The sequence below is a fragment of the Suncus etruscus genome, chromosome 11, assembly GCF_024139225.1.
Source record: "Suncus etruscus isolate mSunEtr1 chromosome 11, mSunEtr1.pri.cur, whole genome shotgun sequence".
NCBI lineage: Eukaryota > Metazoa > Chordata > Mammalia > Eulipotyphla > Soricidae > Suncus > Suncus etruscus.
Window position 1 is genome coordinate 107,795,799 of NC_064858.1, and position 22,246 is coordinate 107,818,044.

General features: G+C 36.1%; 1 protein-coding gene across 1 annotated transcript; it reads right to left on the minus strand.

Moving 5' to 3' along the window:
* Positions 1-18,508: 18,508 nt before the first annotated feature.
* On the minus strand, positions 18,509-19,477 carry LOC126022197 (olfactory receptor 11A1-like). Its single transcript, XM_049783036.1, has one exon. It carries the CDS (start codon positions 19,475-19,477, stop codon positions 18,509-18,511), a length of 969 nt encoding a protein of 322 aa, XP_049638993.1.
* Positions 19,478-22,246: the final 2,769 nt, after the last annotated feature.

Sequence of the window (22,246 nt, forward strand, 5' to 3'; positions counted from 1 at the left end):
ACTATTCACTTGTCACAATACCATTTTTGAGAGATTTTTCTTGTTCCACTTCATATTTTGTGCTCTTTTATTAAATGTTAACATTATTTATCTGAGTTTTGAGGACTATTCCTTTGATTTGAGTGGTCTGCCTTTATTCCAATATCATGATAGTTATCCTTGATAGCTTTTACTTGCCTAATTTCTTTTTTTCTTTTTTTCTTTTTTTTTTTTGTTTTTTTTGTTTTGTTTTTTTGGGCCACACCCAGAGATGTTCAGGGGTTATTCCTAACTATATGTTCGAAATTGCTCCTAGCTTGGAAGACCATATGGGATGTCGGGGGATCAAACTATGATCTATCCTGGGTTAGCCGCATGCAAGGCAAACACCCTACCACAGTGCCATCACTCTAGCTCCTGCTTGCCTAATTTTTATGGCAAGTACTTCCAGTACTATATTGAATAGAAGTGGAGAGAGTAAGCAACCTTGTTTTGTGCATGATTTTAGAGGAAAGGCTGTTAGTTTTTTCCCATTGAATATAATTTTTTGTTGCGAGCTATGGTAAACGGCTTTGGTTATACTGAGGAAAGTTTACTTAGTTCCCATTTTGTTGAGAGTATTTTTTATTATAGATTGGTTCTGAATCTTATCAAATGCTTTTCAGCAGCTATTGGCATGATCATGTGGTTTTTAATTTTTTCTTTTGTTGATATATTGTTTTTTATTAATTGAGTTGCAAATGTTAAACTATCTCTGTTTTCTCAGGATGAATTTTTCTTGAGTCCTGACAGTAATGTTTTTAGCAATTTAGGGTGAGTAACAATAATTTTTTTAAATCCCCAAATATATGGTTTTATTATGTCCCAAGAACTCATTGTCAAAGGGCTCCCATGTCTCTCAAGAGCTAGGGCAAACTTTCTGTCCTCTCTGAAAATTAAGGTTAAAAAGTCTTAATGATGAAGGTTGTAATAGTGGAGAAACAAATACCCAAAGACAAAGGAGACAAAGAATATGAGAACTAGTCTTGTGTAGAAAACATGACACTGGGGTGGAGGCGGTGGGGTGCTGGAGCATAAGGCAAGGAAGGGGCAATGACTATGGTGGAGGAAGGTATTGTTGAAGAAGTTAGCTGGTAGAACTAAAAGTTGGTAGAAGTGTTCTGTGCAAAACTATTAGTAATGGTACTGTAAAGCACAATGCAGACTCTTAGAACACCCCTCCGAAGATTCAAATTGTAGAGGAAAACTGTGGGTGGAAGGTAGAGTGGGGTGGGTTGATGGGTTTATGTGAAGTCATTGTGGAGGGAAGTGGACACGGGTGAAGGGATTGGAATTGTATGCATAAAACTCAACCACAGATTACTTTGTAACTTCATGATGACTAAGTTAAAAATCATTGATGTTCAAAATTTTGGGAAATATAATCTGGCTTTGGCCCTTGCTTGGCATCTAAATAAAGAAATAAAAATTTTATCAGGATGACTAAAAGGAAGAGAAGAGCTGAACATTCCACATTTATTTAATATAGACTGCCTACTAGAATTTAATTCTATAATAGTTAAACTTCAAAAAAGATGTATATCCGATAGTCATTAATCAGCCAACTAGCAATTTCAGTCAAATGCTTAGAATGGGCCTATATTGAGAAAACCTAAGGCCGCAATGGCGAACCAATGGTACATGTGCCAGCTGTGGCACGCGAAGGCCTTGCAGCTGGCATGCAGGAAGGTCCGCAATTAATAAATTTATAAAGTTTATAAAGAGTTTTTAGATACTAAAATCTTGTTATTTAGGTTTAATTGACGTGCTGGCACTTTGAGGAAATTCTTTGGTTTTCCAGCAATTTGGGCACTCGTACTCAAAAAGGTTAGCCATCACTGACCTTAGGCATACTCTTACCCCATTTGGGGCAGACAAATTGGACTTTGAATGCAACATTAGGAAATGGAATTAGTAGTCTTACAACATACATCAGAAATAATATCTAAAGTAGTTAGCTCTGAACTTGAGATCTGACCCACAAAGACCACGAGGAGATGGGTCGGGCTAATGCAAAGCAAGGAAGTTTATTCAGAAACCAGTATTCTGGGGTCACACCTTTTGCAGGTGAAGAGCCTTAAGGGGAGTTCACAAGCCATTTTTATAAGGTGTCTGGGGCTTCAAGGTAGAAATAATCTATAGGATGTTAGCACATATTGCATCAGCCAGGTTTAAGCTGATTGATACAGGTCAGGTTTCCACCAGCCTTTGGGTGCCGTTAGATAAGATCATCACCAGTGGGCCCAGAAGTGTCGTTAGATATGTTGCATTCCTCAGTTTATCTAACTGTCCTGGTGTGTGCCCATGAAGTTCCTGGAAGTGGCTGTCCTTCTGGGCCCAGTCCCTCTTCTCTGCAGCTGAAGCCTGTCATGGCTTTTCTTCTGTCTGAAGCAAAGCAGGGTTCTAGAAGCGAAAGAGCAGTTCAAGTAAATGTCAAGCTTACATTCTAATATTCTCTTCTAACAAAGTTTCTGAGGAAAGGTTTGTCACACTGGAAGAATGAAAAGCTTTTAGCTCTAGCTACAAGTTTAATAGACTTTCAAAAAAAATGTTCTTTCAAGTTAAGACACAGATATGCATTTTTCCTGAGATATCAGTATGTACCAGGTATAAACTCTGGGTATGTGTGTTACAGAGACCTTTTTTTATAAGGATTAATAAGTCCTTTGGAAAAATAAAAAAGACATGTGGGTTTAGGGCACTTTATTTTCCCAGGAAAATTAAGAATGGAAAATTGAAGAACTGGAATAAGAGGGATGACTTTCCCTAGAATAGCCCCTGCTTTAGGAGGTAAAGTGTGGGGTTTCTGTCCAGACAATTAAATCACATATGCTCATGTTTTTAGAATGAATTTATCTAAATTTTAAATTGCAGGGGTAAGAGTATGCCAAAGTTGCTATGTGACGAATTTTACTGCAGCAGGCCTTCCAGGTATGCACACAACCCCTTTTGATTATTCGTGTAAAGTCACACTCTAGCTTGCCCAGAGAAATAGTTGAGGGCATTCCTGCAGTCAACTAAGCTTAAGCCTATAACATGAAACTGGAAAGTTCTCGCTAAAGCATTTTGTATTACTCAATTAATGCAAAATACTTGTCAGGACTTACGCAGACTGAGAAATTAATTCTCCTATTTATACATCAAAGTAATAGCCTTGGAGGTCTGGCACCAAATGACCTATAGCAAATTGATATACTCATTATTCAGAATTCCACTCATGTCTTTATGTATATCTATGTATATATCTACATCTATATTTATATATACTTACTTTAGCCCATTATAAAAAAACAGAAAATACAAAATAACAAAATAGCACATTTTCTATCAACATTTGCTGGATAGGGAAAAATCTTTGAAGTTTAAGACCAATAATGGCTTCAAGCATGCTTCAAAAAAGTCTTCAAGATTTTTACAATTCTGGAATTTCCAAGGTAATAAATTGTTCCACAAAATATCCTTCACCCCACAAGCTCAAGCCATAGGTTGATTCTCACCTAACTATAAAAACTACTTAGAAACAAAAAAGGGGAATATTGGAATGGGCCCCTCCGTGGATCAGCATATAACTATGCTTGATTCTCAAGGTCTGTTGACTGCACTATAAAGTAGAAATACACATTATGCTGACATTTCGCAAAAGCTTGGGATTTCTGTTAAAAGAGTGAATTTCCCAACATCACTTGTCAGAGAAGGCAAAGGACAGGTCACTTTCTTTTTGATCCCGAATCTGCCTGTGTGGGTGTCAGGAAATGAAGCAGTTCTCAATACTGCTGAATACAGAAGAACAAAAAAGAAATAGAAAAAGCAGATATCAGCAACTACAAAATATCATGGGCATATCTACAGGCCATCAAGAGCACCGGACATTGGGATCAGGACAACATGGGACAGGACCATCCTGGGACCTGACTAAGGTCTGGACTTTGTGCAGGATATTGTGACCTGAAACTATAGGCAGTGATAAAAGTACACATGCTTAAGATTTAAAATAAAGGTATTACAATACCTAAGACTCCGGGGAAATTGTGTGACAGTTTTGGAGAGGGATTTCCAAGCACTTTTCCAGAATGCTGTGCAAAAGTCAAGGCATCAGCTTTGGCTATTGCCAAAGCTAGGCTTTAGAGTAGTGCAGACTGACACCTTGAGGAGCCACTGAAGACAACAGGTTCTTTCTCAGGCACTTCATTTGTCTGCCTTCTCTGAGTCTCAGTGAACATATTTGATAATGGGTTGGTTCAAGTTTTGTCTGAACACATAGTGAATAAAACTGGAAGACTACAAATTTTAGAGAAATGGTTGAGTTTTGTTTCAGCCGGTCTGGGTAGGCTCTGGTTTTATGTTTTTTTCTAAATTTTTAAAGCTTTGTATACCTACCTTATGGAAGTTAGTTTGTTTTTGTTCTTTGGTTTGGAGCAATACCCAGCAGGGTTCAGGGCTTCTTCCATAGTGTTCCAGGGTAAGTTCTGGTAGGGATCATGTGGGGTCAGAACATAGTGTTTACTCCTGACTCTGCAGTTCTAGTGACCTTTCTTTCACTTTTCTTGCTTTACCCAGGATACTGCCAGGTCCTTAGGGTTTGCAATTGCAGGGGTGATTTCCCATAGCCTACTATTTTGATTTATTTATTGATTCCCTTCAATCGTTTGTTTTGATTTATTGGTTACAGTCTCTAGGAGCTTTTATAGTGGACTTTTGAAGATCTTGCATTAATATTTTCATGTCATAGTAAGGGCTTGTATGTATGGAGAGTTAGAGGGACAATGGCTACTTAGCGGGGCAAAGACCAGTAAGCATCTGCAAAGAGAGACAGACCACAAAATAACAGGGTCACACCAGCAGGACATCGAGGTCATAAGACACCGTGGGACAGACCGGAGTGGGATGGGGTCACTGTGGATTGAGTCCAGTTTGCAACTAGCATGTGGCCTGTGTGGGATTTTGTGGGACCTGAAACACGAACCAGACTAGAGATAAAAGCACCTATTAAGCAGTAGAATAAAGGAGCTACTTGTTTATTTTTGAAAGAATATTTATTTAATAAAATATATATCAACCATCTACTAATAATTAAATATCAATTATCAACTGTTAATAAATATATTAGTTATATCATACTAATTAATATGTTATCTATTTTATTACTCGACATATTCTATATTTCACATTAAATAATAAAATATATTATAAAACATATATACTATATTAATTTTAATATATGGTTGATAACTCAATATGTTATTATATAAGTGCATAGTATTAACTTCTAGTATTATATATTAATAACTATATTGTTGATAATTATTATTTAATACTAATGATTCAAATAAAAATATTGACTTGAATTAATATTTATATTAATATATAAATTTATATTTATTCAAACTAAGACATTTGGAATTCTATGTGTTAGTTTATATCTGTAAAAACAAGATATTTGCCATTATATGTGCTAGTTTTAGATATGGATTCCCCGGTGTTCCATATGGTCCCCCAAACTAGGAGTGATTACTGAGCACATAGCCAGGAATATCACCTGAGCATCACCAGGTGTGGCCCAATCCCCCCCAAAAAAGAAATGTCCATGTCAGGTAAATTTGGACTATAAAAATAACAGCAAATGATTAATATTTAGAAACAAATGATCTCTAGACTTATGTAACTTAAACTCTGTGAGTTACCTAAAGAGATGTCAAATACTGGATTACTTTAGGTAAGATAATTATTTTAGGTTGACTGAATTAAGACTAATAAAACTGAAATCATAACATTGAGTCTTCATAATTATTTTGAAGGTATTATTTAAATTGCTTTTCCAAATATCTTAAGAAAGTCATATTAAACAAAATGTAATGGAATTTCATTAAGTAATTTTAAAATAGTAGGTTAAATCTCTAAAGTGTGATTATAAGGGTATAGTATAGATACATATTTTCAGTTAGACAGATAATGGAGAAAGAAAAGGAAGGAATTCTTGCTGGGAAATAAAGGAATTTTGTCTTAAACTGAAACTGGTTATTAAATGAAGTGTATCAAAGTTGCAGAGAATAGTTAATGGAAAGGAAAGTGTAGAAAGTTTGAGGACTATGTTTTAGGAAAATATATTGTCGAACTGAACTAGTATAAGAATCTTAAAATTAAGTTTTTAATATCTGTAGTATATTTCAGTTAAAATCAGATTTTAATTCTTTTTTGATAAAAGGATATAAAGTATGGTGAACTTTTAGACTGTAAATTGTTCAATTATCTGCTATAAAATGAAAATATATGTGATTAAAATTATTCAGACAGATATATCTAACATATAGATATATTTCATAGCCAAATATATATGTGTATATATTTATATTATCTTAAAGCCAGGTATACATATGTACATATATTATACACATATGAAACAGTCTTATTTGGTGTGTGGAAGCATTATAACATAAGAAGAAATGTTTAGCCTTAACATATATATGAAGAATAACATGTATATTCTAAAATTATCTGGAAGTCCTGAAGAATTATAGTTTTTTATAAGACTTATAGTTTTTATCAGTTCTGGATATATTAGAAAATTGTATGTCATGAAATGGATAAAACTTCATTGCCAATTGTGTCATAATATTTCTTTTGGCAAAAGCATACTCTGATCCGTCATATGATATTTTTTTGGTGAGAATTCTAACCTCTTTTGCTATTTTAATAATTGTTCTTATATCTCTTTCAGAGCAATTGTTTCTTTTTGATTTTGTGAGGGCCACACTCAGGCACTCAGGGGTAACACCTGATTCTGAGCTCAGAAATAGCTACTGGGAAACTAAATGGACTGCTTGTTCAGAATGAATATGATACAATATTTAGAAAGAAATTGATAATTTGTAGCTTTTAAACAATAAAATTAATTCAGTTGTATTACAATACTATTAACAATAGAGTTCCATGCATACAGTTTAAATAGATTTTAGCTCACTCAAGAAGCTTTAAAACAAGAATAACGAGCATAGAAGTTGTGCTACAACTGCAGAGTTAGACTTGTAATATTATGCCAATGATTTCATAGTATGTGATATGTGTACATAACTTTTACAGCAGAACTTCTTTCAAGGTCTGCAGGCATGTTCTCGTCTAAACTCAAAAAACTTGATAAAGGAGACCCATGTGCTAAAATTATGAGATTTTATGGGGAAAAAAGCAGTTGAGCAGAGCAGTAGAGGAAAAGACCAAGGAAAATTGCTCTGCTATGGGCTTCATAGTCCAGGATTTTAAGCAGGGGTAAGTTTTCTGCATTGTCAGGTCTCCAGTTATTTTGGATCTTATCTAGAACCTGCCTGGTAACATGCAGATTGCAAATAAGAGGTTCCTGAGAGAGTTGCTGAACTTATTATGGGATGTTTTCTCCTTTTTATTTGTGACCCTTCCATGTTTGTCTCAGAAAGTTTGGGGTTGATATTTTGGGCTTGATATCTAGTAACATTTGTTAGATTACTGTCCCATGTGATAATATTGTGCTATAAAATTATGAGTTATTCTTTGCTTGACTTATTTTGTGCTTGCTAAAAATGCAACAGTTTCTAATAATGCTGAAAACCATTGTTATTCTTCCTTCTGTTACTGCTCAGCCTCCTTCAAAATGATTGAATCTCTTAATTATTAACCATGCATCAGGTCTTGGATTTCCTAGTTAAAATTTTTTATTATGTGTCATATACACACATAAAATGTGTATATTGCTTAGTCAAGTTTTTCAAACTGAGCACAGAATACCCAGCACCCTGATCAGGAAGAGGAAGCAGGATATTGTCAAAGCTCCAATATCTTTTCCCATGTTACTACTTCCCCAACAGTAATTTCTATTTTGACTCCTGAAAAGATTAGATTTTCTCATGTTTGTATTTTATATAAGAAAAATCATTTTAAAAATCAGTTCTTGGGGCTGGCACGGTGGTACAAGCAGTAGGGTGTTTGCCTTACTTGAGCTAACCTAGAATGGACCATGGTTTGATCCCCCGTCAATCCATATGATCCCCCAAGCCAGGAGAGATTTCTGAGTGCATAGCCAGGAATAAGCCCTCAGCGTCACCAGGTGTGGCCCAAAAAAGCAAAAAAAAAAAAAAAAATCAGCTCTTTTTTTACAACTTACGAAGGCCATCCATCTGTGCCTATATACTGGTTTTAGAGGAAAAAAAATTTCAGTCATTCACTGTGTCGGCTCTTCAGAAGATCTTGTAAGCTTTCAAAGTTGACTTTTCTTTTTTGTGTGTGAAAGAAGTACCTGACATAGGATCCAGCGACTCAGTATCATCTTAAGAGGCATTCACTTGAATCAAGGCCCATTTTCAACCCCTTGCCAGAGTTTTCCTTAAGATCCAGATTCCCTTACATAATAAAGCCCTTTGTTTGACAGAACCTCTTGATTTAGATAATAAACTTACTTAATGCTGATCCTTTTTTTTCTTTTTCCTTCTTTTCTCTTTCTTTCCCATCCTTTAACATTCCAATCTCATGCTTTGAATTTGTCAATTAGGAGTAAGCCACTGGAGGCCAATTCTTTCCAGCTATGGGGTTAGGGGACACTCCATGCTGGAGGCCTTCTCCCTAGCTTGAGGGGGTGCTGGGAGGCCTAGCAGGCCTCCAGCCATTACCTTATTTCTTCCTTGGACTCCTGGCCTTTCCTGGGTGGCGGCTCAGGTGGTCTGAAGTGGGAATCAGGTGAGACCTTTTAGGGGCCCTAGGCTTCCCCCTCTCCCTACTCTAGGAAGGAGAAGGGCTGGGAGGAGCCGGGTAGAAAATCTGGCTTCCGGTTCTCTTTGATCCGGGAGTCCAGCTCTTCCCAGGTATGAGGTTAGGGGACACCCCATGCTGGAGGCCTTCTCCCTAGCTTGGGGGGGTAGCTGGGAGGCCTACCAGGCCCCCAGCCGTTCCCCTATTTGTCCCCTGGACGCCTGGCCTTTCCCGGGTGCCAGCTCAAGTGGTCTCCATAGTGGTCCTCTTCCTTTCCCCCATTCCCTTCCCTCCTCTATGGGGGGGGGCTCATGGGGAGGAGGGCAGGCCAATGCAGCACTGGTGTATGTTGAGACATTCACTGGTAATTTTTTTTCCTCATTGGTCTCAATTCTGAAAACCGCATGGGGGCATACCTTATATATTGAAAAGAAAAATGAGAGTATGGACTCTCAGGCTGGGAAGAGACCAGTACACTTTTCCTACTTTTTTACTCTAAGCAGCCTCTTGGCCTCTTCCTTCCTTCATTGTGTAACTGTGATTGCTATCATACTAGGTTTGTGATTAGTTCCCAATCAAATGCATTTCCCTAAAATGGAACTGCAGGAAGTCATTTTGTAGACTCCAGAAGACTAAATCACAGACCACAGGGGTGTCCAGGATTCAGCTCCCTCCTCCTAATATCTCTAATGACATAAAAGGAGCATGCATATCTCCTTTGAATACTGTAGATATATTCCTTCCACTATAGCTATTATTGAATATCCCCTTAAATGGTGATAATTGTGTCCACTGTCTTATGTCAGATTGTTTGTTTTCCCCACTTTTTATCTTTTCTTCTCATTGTAAACTGTACAATAAGGAAATTTGTTGAGAGTCCCTCAGTTTAATGCTTATGTTTGAACCAAGTCACGGGGATTGTTGGACTTGTTCTTGCGGTCCCCATATGTGCTGATAACACTACTTGGCATTATTCCTAGTTTGTATAGGCACATTAAAATGAAAAATACTATACATACAAATAGGTTCTTATCTAATAGAGATAGGAACATACAAATCTTGTAGTGCAATGGGACCTTACACCCTGAACATTGACATAATGACCTGGCACAGGCCTCAGAAGAATGGGCGTTCTCCATTCACCAGGAAAGCCATCTATGAAACATCCAAAGTTGTCTATAACATCACCTGGAAGCAATCCTCTACCAGGGAAGACCCTACTGCTGCTCTGACATTGATCTACTCAAAAGAATCTTCCCTTAACACTGAGAACACTTAACAACAACTATGACCTGCTTACTGAACAGGGCTTTCTGCATTGCCCTTTAATTGTGAGTGGAAATCAGAGGATGCTCTGCACCATCCTGACTTCAATGTAGGAAATGCAGATTTCAGGATCTTCAATACAGTAACATGATAACCACAAAAAAGACTGTGTGAAAAATAAAACTAGTGGCACTACAGACAATGACCTGGATTGGACAAACTAGTTTGCCTGGAGACTAGAGTTGGTCTTATGCCAGGAAACTTCAGGGGTAGGGTCTCCTTGAATTTAGGCCAAGGCTTTTTCTTCCCACGTCCCCCATATTTTGGTGGGCCTATGCAAATGATAATTGCCACTCTAACACCGTTTTTACTGTGCTCCTTTGACTCTAAATCTTAAAAAAAGAAAAATCCCACTTAAAGTTTTGAGGTTAACTTATACTAATATACATGTGCATGGAAATGTAAAAAACTACTATGCCTTCAAGTTTAAGGAGTTGCATAAATTTTCTGGCTTTAGATTGCTTGGTGTACCGCTAAGAAATGTTATAATGTACTGCAATCTGGGGTCTTGAGGGACAAAGTAATTGTACATGGGTTTTGTTTTATTTTTCTTAATGTTCTTTGACTGTAAGTTCAAAATTAAAGTGTCAGCAGGGGGATTTCTTCCGAGAACTCTGTTTTTCTGGTGATTGCCCTTTCACTGTAACTTTACTTTGTCCTCTTTCTTTGCATCATTGTTCACATAATTAAAAATAAATAAAAAATTTAAAAAAGAGTAAGCCACAACTCTCACTATTTGCCCAGATTTCAGGGCCGCTCCTCTACCTCTGATTATGAACTCACTGTGGCTCAGATGTGCTGTTTTATTTGCAGGTCTTGTAAGTTATAGATGTCTTCCTTTAAAATTATCTCCCAAATGGTTAAGGCTTAAAGGTATATAAGAAATATAAGGGCCTTTTCCCAATGCTTATTATCCTATTTTTCATTTGTTAGCTTTGATTTAATTTTTTCTAATTTATTAAGTTCTAACTTTGGAGCATTGATCAGATATCTTTTTCTTTGTTTCATTACTTGAAGTTCTCAGAATTCTAGTATTTGTATTTGTGTGTGTGTGTGTGTGTGTGTGTGTGAGAGAGAGAGAGAGAGAGAGAGAGAGAGAGAGAGAGAGAGAGAGAGAGAGAGAGAGAGAGAGAGAAAGAGAGGGGGGCACATTTCATCCTGTGTTTCTTCGGGTACTATGGATCCCAGCTATTTCTTTTTTTTCTTTTTGGGCCAAATCATGTGAAGCTCAGGGGTGACTCCTGGTTATGTGCTCAGAAATCTCTCCTGGCTGGGGGGACCACTTGGGACGCTTGGGATTGAACCAAAGTCGGTCCTGGATTTTCTATGTGCAAGGCAAACACCCTTCTGCTATGCTTTTGCTCTGGCCCCAGGATTCCAGTTATTTCTGTCAAACAAACTAGCCCTCTAAAGTACCCCAACTCTTGCCCTGAAAGTTAATTATTTTAATGTAAGGTTCACTATGAACACTATTTCACTGTGTTCTATAAGTCTTAAAATATAGTACATTCATTTGTATTGTCTTTAATTCTGCAATTTCTCTGTGACTCATTCTTTGATCAGTTTAAGAGTTGTGTTTTCTTTTCATAAATTGCCTTTTTTCTGCTATTGACTTCCAACATCATCTTGTAACTGGAGAAGGAATATATTTATATTTTTAAAGGTATATAATACTATGTAATATTTATTTATGGCACATATACAGTCTCTCCTAAATAATATATTTTGTGCACTATAGAAGAATTTATAGGTTCTAGAATTATGTAGATCCCATATATGCATGTGTGGAAAAGTTGATCATTTTTCATTTGACGAAAGATTACTTTGCCAGATGAAATATTATTGCTTTGCAAAGTTTTGTTTTCATCACTTTGATTAAGTCTTCCCACTCTCTTGGCCTATAAAATTCTGTTGAGAAATGGTTCTTATTTGTAACTATTTTTATTAAATATTTTATTATTTTCCCAGATGTATGAAAATATTGTCATTGTAGAGTTTAGATTTTTCTTATATACCATATTATCTATTATTTTTCTATATCCCATAAGTGAATGAAATTATTTTGTCTATTTCTCTATCTCTGACACATTTCACTCAGCATAATAATCTCCATATCTAGGCATGTATAAGAAAATTTCATGACTTCTGTTTTGCTAAGAGCTGCATAGTATTCCATTGTGTAGATGTGCCACAATTTCTTTAACCACTCATCTGTTCTTGGGCAACTGGGTTGTCTTCAGATTCTGGCTATTATAAACAGTGCTGCAATGAACATAGGAGTGAAGAGGTCTTTTCTGCATTGTATTGTTTTGTTCCTAGGGTATATGTGTAGGAGTGGTATTGCTGGATCATATGGGAGCTCAATTTACAGGGTTATTTTTTTTTTTAGAAATATCTATATTGTTTTCCAAAAAGGCTGGACAAGTTGGGATTCCTACTAGCAGTTAACGAGAGTCCCTTTCTCTCAGTATCCACATTAGCATTCGTTGTTCTTGTCTTTGTGATGTGTACCAGTCTCTGCGGTACCTCATAGTTGTTTTGATTTGCATCTCCCTGAGGATTAGTGATGTGGAGCATTTCTTCATATGGCTTTTGGCCATCTGTACTTCTTCTTTGTGGAAATGTCTGTTCATTTCTTCTCACCATTTTTGGATTAGGTTAGATGTTTAATTTTGCTGAGTCCTCCCAGTGTCTTGTATATCTTAGATATTAACCCCTTATCAGATGGGTATTGGGTGAACAGTTTATCCCATTTCATGGCTAGTCTTTGTATCATAGTCACCATTTCCTTGAGGTACAGAAGCTTCTCAGTTTAATAAAATCCCATGAGTTTATCTTTGCTTCTCTTGTTTGGCCAGTGGTGTTTCTTCCTTGAAGATGCCATTAGCTTAAATGTCATGGAGTGTTCTGATTACATTTTTTTCTATGTACCTTATTTATTCATGTCAGCTATCAAGGCCTGTAATCCATTTTGATTGACCTTTGTGTACTGCATTAAATAGGGGCTGAGTTGGCATGTTCACATGTTGCTGACCAGTTTACCTAGTACCATTTGTTAAAGAGGCTTTCCTTGCTCCACTTTGTATTTTTGCCTTTTATCAAATATTAATTAAGTACCTGTGGGTTAGTCTCAGTACATTCAAGTCTGTTCCTTTGATCTGAAGATCTGCCTTTATTTCAGTATCCTGTTTTAACGATTACTACTTTATAATACAGTTCGACATTGGGGAAAATGATTCTTTCCATTACTTCTTCCCAGGATTGCTTCATCAGTTCATAAACTTTGTCATTCCAAATGAATTTCAAGAGTGTTTGATCCACTATTTTGAAAAATATCCTGCATGTCCTTATAGGGATTGCATTAAACCTGTATAATGCTTTCAGAAATATCACCATTTTAATGATTTTATCCTTACAATTTATAAACAAGGTATATGTTTCCATTTCCTTGTGTTCTTTTTTATTTCTTGAAGCAGTAATTTTTCTTTGTACAGGTATTTCACCTATTTAGTTCACTTGACTCCAAAGTACTTAATTTTGAGGCACAATTGCAAATGATATTACTTTTAATATCTTTCTTCTCTTTCATTATTTAATTCTTATTATAATATTTTATTACCATTTAATATTAATTATGCAATTAATATTTATTATTTTATTATTGTTTAAATATATAGCCATGGATTTCAATAGAAAAGCCATGGATTTTTGCATTTTAATTTTGTAGTCTGCCACTTTACAATACAAATTTATTGTTTTCAGAGAAGTTTTGTAGTTTTTAAGATTTCATAAATGTAGTAGCATATAATCTGCAAAGAGAGAGAGTTGGTATAACACTGTTGCCAACCAATCAGTGTTACATTAAATAAAAAAAAAATCGTTTTAAAAATGCAACTGACCAAAATCGTAGGGTGCTTCCATTTTGCTGGGAATAGAAATATGTTTCAATAAATAACCTTGGAAAGGTTTCCCAAGTATATTTTCTTTGCAATTGTTTGAATATAATTAAAATTGTTTTATTTAAATAGTATGATTATAAGGTTGTTCATAATACAGTTATTTTTCACAATTACAAGGTTATTCCTGATTGAGTTTCAGTCATATAATCTATAATACCCTTCACAGTACACGTTTTTCTCACCACTGCCCCCAGTTTCCTCTGCCTGGCTTTGGAGCAGACATTTTTCTCATCTCTTTTTTCCTCTTTTGTCCCTTTTAAACACAACGGTTTGTCATATTGTCACTGAAGGGGTATATGAATATTATTTTATCTCCCACCAGCACTCAATTTTGTCCAGACTGATCATTTCCAATAACATTGTTATTGTGGCACCTACTATGCCCTAACTGTATTCCCTGGATATTTGTTCCTTTTACTTTTTCAAGGAATTGTGTTTTCTTTATTATGTAGATGCTGGACATTAAGCATAAAATATCTGTGTTGACTATCTTAACCCAGGGTTGAAGCCAACTTTATATACATATATCTTAACTAGAGTGAGTTTCAAATTCCTGTTGAACATGCAAAGACTGGTCTATTCATTTTTGGGTCTGAAAATTAACTCAATTTGGAAATTTCTCAGTTGAATTCAGTAACTTTATTCTTACTCTTCTATATCTTTTTTCATGGGCACAGGCTCTTCCTCTTTCTATTTGAATGGTATTTATAATTCTGGTAGGTTAGATGCTTTTCCAAATATTCCATTGTTTTTCCTTTCCATAATTATTTTCTATATCGTCTTTTATTAAAAAACATAGCTTTTCCTCTTCACTAGCCTTCCTTCTTCTCTTTCTATTTCTTGTTTTCATTCCTCCCTCTTCAACCTTTTTTTTTTACCCTTTTGTCCTTTGTCTTATCTGTGTTGTCTCATTACTTAAAGCCCTGAAGCAAGAAGAAACAGATATACTTAATGTTTATGTACTTTTAGTATTGAACAATTTATGTTCCATGGAAGCAAAGGATTGGGCTTTTAACTCAAGGGACAGAGCGACTTTAGACTTTCCTCAAAGAGATGTAGGAGGGAGAAGCTAATATTGATTAAAATACAACAGGGGCTAGATAGATAGTTGAGTGCTTGCTTTATTCCTGGTCCTTTTACATCGCTCACTGAACTCTGTCAGGAGTGATCTCTGACTGAAGAGCCAAGACTAAACCCTGAGCAACACTTGGTGTGACCCAAAAGTAAACCAAAAAACAAAATAAATTAATATAATAAATAAATAAATCATAGACAAAAAAAGCTTAGAGACAGATTTATTAGCAGTCTTTCATTTAATTTTCACAGAAATCCTATAAGTCTATTCACTTCCTTATAGATGCTTATTTACATGTATGCATGATTGGATTGTTAATATTTTTATTTTACAGATAAGGAATTTGAGACTCAAGTAAGTAAATTCTAGTAGGAAACATGGCTAGATTCTGTCACTAGGAGTTCTACTTATTTTCTTTATACCACAATACCATAAATATCTGACCAATGATTTATAAAAATTGACACTTTAAGTAAAGAAACAAAAAAAAAATACAGATGTTTTCATCCAAATGTAGGTTTTGAATAGCCAAAACAAATAGCCTGGAAAAAATATCCCACAAAACAACTTTTATACTGGGTAAAAAAAAAAAAAAAACCCACAACTATGGTGTTACTTTGGGGGAAAGGGCAATGGTGTGAGAAATTATTAAAGATGGATTAAAAGTGGTGTTAGAATGTTGGTGAAAGTGCCAATAATCAAGCACATGTAGTCGTGTGAACCTAACCCCTAAAATTGTATAATATTGCTAAAAATGTCAAGTAAACATTATAAAAATTTAAAGTATGAGAATTTCAATGAAGATTACTGGATTTAGAAATAGACAGAAGACTTTATGAAGGGTAGTTGGTGGTAGGAGTATTGGCACTCTTTTTTTTTTTCTATTTGAAATAGCACAGTTTTATATTCAGGTTAACATCCCAAAAAAGGCACAAAACTGGCAAGGTTTTCCCAAAATCTGTCCACACCTAGTAAATTTTAACTCTAGTTTATGTGACTTTCAAGCTTATGTGATGTCATGGTTATCCCCGTGACTTCACCCTACAGTTATGAGAATCAGGGCAACAGAAAACAAAGACCTATGTGTTATGTATACATATATTTATCATTATATCTTAGGGCCTAATATTATAGGCAGTGAGCATTTCATTTGTATTTGCAGAAATCCTGCTAAGATAAAATGGCATAAGAATAGAAAGACTTGTTTACATTAAGCAACTAAACTTGATCCTCCAAACCATCTTATAAAAGAGAAAAGTTCCTATTATGATGAGGGCACTGGGACTAGCAGAAAACAATCTTTTCCGTTCTCTAGAAACCTAAGTACTTGTGGTTTTAAAACATAGAATTAGTATCTCATAAATTTGCTACAAAATTTGACAAATGCTCATGTCATGGTCTTGGTTTACTTAATGCAAAGAAGTGATCCAGTAAGGGAGCTACATGACTTGATTTCTCCATTTGAAGTTTAGAGTCCCTTTAATGCTATGAGAAAACAGGTTCAGGTCAAAGAAAAGCTGTGAGAATATATTTTAGAAAGGAATCTGATCAACTACAACTAAATCTGAGCTCTAACTCCTCTTATTTCCCATTTTAGTTTATTGAATCATTTTCCCCCCCTGGAGTCACATTTAGTTCAACAGATTGGTTCTTACCTTGGTCTGATCACTGTTACCAAACTTATTAATTTTTTATCTAAATTTCTTCTAAGACCCAGAAGAAAACACATTTCCTTTCTGGCAGTTCATTGCAGAAACCACAGACAATTGCCATAAAGAAGAAAAAAAGCAGGGAACACAAGAGTCTCTGAGTTACCTTCCATGGAGGCTAAGCAAACATTTTGGCACTTTCTTAAAATTCTGAAATGAGGCAGCCACAAGTTTTGATCAGACTTCACTATCTATATTTTAGAGCCTTCTGAGGAATTTTCTACGTTTTGAGATGGTACCCTATCATCAAGAGTGAACAAATTCTTCTCTAATAGTATAATTCATAGATATAGAGGGATATCTGGGTTCTGGGATGCAAATGTGTTCCCTATTTTCTCTCTTCATATCCATTACGCACAACAGATTTCACTTTCTACTTTGTATTTTTAGAATTATATGAGTTCTGGAGTAACGTTTCACTCTCTGCCCAAAGCTCACTCCCTGAAGAGCTGGGATACCATATGTTTACATGCTAAGCCTTTGCCCAGGCAGAGAAGCTCTCTGTCTAGCTTACACTTTTGACTTTAATTCAAAGAACAAAAATCACAGACATTTTATCATTACAGACTTAGCAAGTTGCATCTGTTTACCTAAGCAACCAACATGATAACAAAGGATTTTTTTCTTTCTTGTCCTTGTTCTATAATTCTCAGTTCCCTCAGGAAAAGGACAGTTGTCTATTTCAGATTTTTTATGCTTATAATTCTTTCACTGATCACTTTTGAAGGTCTGTTTAATTTATTCACTCCACTAAGTGCTATCTATTTTTTACATCTATGGGTAACTAAATTTTTTTCTTGTTCTGTTTCTCTACTATTCTCTCCTCACCCCTAAGAATGATATGCTCTTTCTACTCTGATAATCAGTTATGGCATCAATGAAGTCTAGCTAGGCCTTACAGGTCTGTATTTGTAAATTATGAATCAAGATCATTCTGAGAGAGGTGATACCATGTCTATATCTTGAGAAAAATTAATATAAACTGAATAGAGATTATAATTTTGGTCATTGTAAAAGTTTTCAAAGATTATCTACTAGAAGCTAAATTTCAGAATGCCATTACTGAGTTTAATTTAGTTCCTTCTTTTCTCAATTCATAACGTTCTTCCTTTCACTTACCACCAATTGGTCCAGTATTAATATCAAGAGACCCAAGAACTCCCAGAGCCTTGGTCTAATTGGTCTCTTGAGCTAATGGCATGAGTGGTGAGAACTTCCTCTCCTAACCTCTAACTGACCCTTCCTTTTCCTAAGGAATAGCAGCACAAATGACTGTCATCCTATTGACTTTCTACACCACGACTCTAGAGATGGCAGGATCAAGGGTTTGTTCTTTTTTTTTTGAGATTTTATTTGAAGCACCCCTGCTATGATCTCTTAAATCTAGTTCTTAATTACTATTTCTCTGCCACTCTCTTTTCCAGTGACCATCCTGGGTCCTTTCCAGTTTACACGAATAATCTGCATATATTACCCTGTTGTACTATGTAAAATCTTCACTTGCATTTTCAGTATTATTTATTTCAAGTATTACTGTTTATAGAATGACCCAGTCATACGATTTTGATACCGTATTTCTATCAGAAAAAAAAAAGTTACCAAATGTTGTTATACATGTATTTCCAAACTTGTATCTTCATTTAAAAAAATCACAATGTGCTATAGTCCTTGGAGAAAGGGATAAGCTGGAATCCAAGAAATCAACGGTAGTCCTAGCCCACTCCTGGGGCATGTCCTGGGATGAGTTGTCCCCAGAGTCTGTGAAGGGCCCCCTTCACCTCTTGGTTCTTGAGGCTATAGATGATAGGATTTACCATCGGGGTGAAAACAGTATAGAGAACAGAGAAGGCCTTTCGGAGCAAGGGTGCCATGTGGTCTGTTGGCGCTACGTAGACCACAATGAGGGTGCCGTAAAACACGCCAACCACACTGAGGTGGGAAGAACAGGTAGAGAAGGCTTTGTGCCTCCCCGGGCCTGAAGGGATTCGCAACCCTGTTCTCAGGACAAGAGCATAGGAGGCGACAATCAGCAGAAAGGGGGCCAGTGTCAGGAATCCTGAAATGGTCACTCCAGCTCCCCACAAGATGCTCACGTCCCCGCAGAATAACCCAACCACTGGAGCGAAGTCGCAAAAGTAGTGGTCAATCTCTCTTCTGCCAGGGCAGAGGGGCAGAGGGGCTGCCAGTGCCAGAGTGAAAGCAGAAAAAGAAAAGCCACTGAGCCAGGCCCCCGTGGCCAGGCAGCCACACAACCAGGTGTTCATCAGGGCCGGGTAGTGAAGGGGGCGACAGATGGCCAAGTAGCGGTCGTAGGACATGGCAGAAAGGAGGAGGCACTCAGCCGCAGCCAGGGAGGCAAATATGTAGAACTGGAGCAGACAACTGGCCAGTGAGATGGTCTCCCTCCCTTCCAAGAAGCTCCGCAACAAGTGGGGCATGATGTTGGACGTGTAGCCGATCTCCAGCAGGGAGAAGTGGCACAGGAAGAAATACATGGGTGTGTGAAGAGTCCGACTGGACGCCACAGCCAGCACGATGAGCATGTTGCCCCCAACTGTAACCACATATATGCTCAGAAAGAGGGCGAAGGGGAGGAAGCCCAGGGATTGCAGCTCCTCAAAGCCTACCAGGATCAGCAGGGTGGTCTGGTTCTCTCTGCCACCACCGGATTGCTTTCTCATCTAGACCTGGGCCCAAAGATGAAAGGAAGGCAATCAATAGCAATCAAGGTTCAATTACCACCATACTTGACTTGTTTTATTCAACAGAAGCAATACAGAGACAATATTTCTGAGTGAGTCTCAGTGGGATTAGTTATTTAAGGTTACTGTGGTGGAGTCATTATTTTTTCCAAGTCCTCTTCAAGCAAGTGCAATGCAAGAATAAAGAAGCAACATCTCACTCTGACAATCAACTGGAGAATTTTTACCTAACAGTGGGAACAGGGCAAATGGCTATAGAAGAACCATGCCAGATGAGCGATTCTGGATGGTGGGAGTCAGGAAATGTCATTGTGGGGAGTTGGTTTTAAGATTATTATGTGTATTTCTGAAATAGTCACTCATTTCAATTTGTTTTCCTTTTTCCAAGAAAGTGAGACTTGGAAAGTTATTCGTATTTTTATGAGAGGTAAAAATGTAGAAAATTCTGAATTAAGTCAAATTTTGCTCTTAGGAAGCCATTTTTTTGTCCTTTGACATATGACCTGATGACAACTAGAAAAAACAATTTTAAATTTTTCCAGTCTTGTCAGGTTTTATTTGTTGTTGTTTGTTTGTTTGTCTTGTTTTTTTTTGTTGTTGTTTTTTTTTTAGCTTGGGATTCTGTTGGTTATTTATTTGGTTTGGTTTTCTTTGTCTATGTTTCTCAGAGAGGTGAAACGTTCAGCTCTTTCCTAACCCAAAATATTTTAGACATTTCTTTTAGTCTAGTACAGGATTCTTTTTCTTAATTATGGCAGTAATGTCCTAAAATCAAACATCAGATTACTTTTGATTACATCTTGCAGAGTGCATTGCCTTCTAATGGTGAGGTGAAACCAGAGGACGCTCCACATCATCCTGACTTTGATATAGGATATGCACAGAAACTAGGATGTCTAACTACAGAAACCTGACAGCAATTCTGCAAAAAACTTTTACTTGGACAACAAAGAATGACTCAGGGGTTGGACAACCTAGTATGCCTGGAGCCCAGAGTTGGTCTTATGTCAGAATAATTCAGGGGTAAGGTCTCCTTGGATTTAGGCCAAGGCATTTTCCTTTCCATTTCCACCATATTTTGCTGGACCTATGCAAGCAAAACCAATTGCCATTCTTGAGCCTTTTTTACTGCATTTCTTTAACTCTTGTCAGAAAGAAAGAAAGAAAGAAAGAAAGAAAGAAAGAAAGAAAGAAAGAAAGAAAGAAAGAAAGAAAGAAAGAAAGAAAGAAAGAAAGAAAGAAAGAAAGAAAGAAAGAAAGAAAGAAAGAAAGAAAGAAAGAAAGAAAGAAAGAAAGAAAGAAAGAAAGAAAGAAAGAAAGAAAGAAAGAAATAGAAAGACAGAAAGATGAAAGAGAAAGAAAGAAAGAAAGAAAGAAAGAAAGAAAGAAAGAAAGAAAGAAAGAAAGAAAGAAAGAAAGAAAGAAAGAAAGAAAGAAAGAAAGAAAGAAAGAAAGAAAGAAAGAAAGAAAGAAAGAAAGAAAGAAAGAAAGAAAGAAAGAAAGAAAGAAAGAAGAAAGAGAGCTTACTAAAAGAAAAAAAACTTGTGGAGTGAATGAAAATGGAAATTAATAGGTAAAAGTTATAATGTTTTTTTTTTTTATGCCAGTGTGATAGTACAGCAAGTAGGGTGTTTGCCTTGCAAGCATCCAACCAGGTTCTACTCCTGACATCCTCCACCCTTGGTCCTCCAAGCCTTGTGATTTTTGAGTGCAGAGCCCAGATTAATCCCTGAGCACAACCAGGGCTGCCCTAAAAATGAACAAAAATAACAGAAAAAAATTTAAATAGCAAAGTATGATGTAAAATGCAGTATCTGATTATTAATACTTGGTCTAGATAAATAGACATTTAAAAGATTCCTAAGAGAAGGATGAAATATGAAAGATTTTTGAGGTATTACCACTCAGAGCATAAGATTAAACCATGATTTCCATTGATATGGAAATAAAAGAATTGTTTGTTTCTGTGTAAAATAAAAGCCAGAAACAGTAACTACAAAATGGCAGAGCTTAATCTATTTTAATTTTTAAGTTAGAAAAGATCAAATTTCACACTAGCAGAGGGTTGCACGAGCATCCATTTTAACGTTCCTTCTCTGTCCTGCCCTTCTCTCTAGTTTTGTATTTACATCATATAGACATTTGCTCATACAATGATATAAGACACATTCATACTTGTTTAAACATATTCTGTCTTAGATATAAACTAATGGTTTCTTAAATTGCCAGAAAGAGAACAGAAAGGGACATACAAGAAAATACATTAATAAACCTATCTAAACCAACCAAACAACTCAAAACTTTAGAGTATATTACCAAAAAATGCTCAAGTTATATTTGCTCTTGCTAACCACTGAATTATATCTTGGTCCTAAGAACATTCTTGAAGTAAATATTGAATAGAACACTTTGAAGTCTTATAAGGAGAGTGTACACTGCATACTGTTCTTTCACTACGAGATCAATAATTTAATAAATTATGGAAAATTTGAAAAAGTTAATTTAACAAAACTTCATGGACTGTCAGCTTGAAGTTGAACTTAGTTTGACTATTATATATCAAAATTATTCATTAATCGTGATAAAATATGTAGAAAAATGATTCTGAAATGTTATTCTGCAGCTCTTTGCCGCAAAACTATTTTAGCAGTAATTTTGATAGATTTAGCAAATATGTACGGCTCATAAAATTCCAGAAGTTATAAACAAAGGGGAGAAAAAATAGTACAGATAATGAAATTATAATTC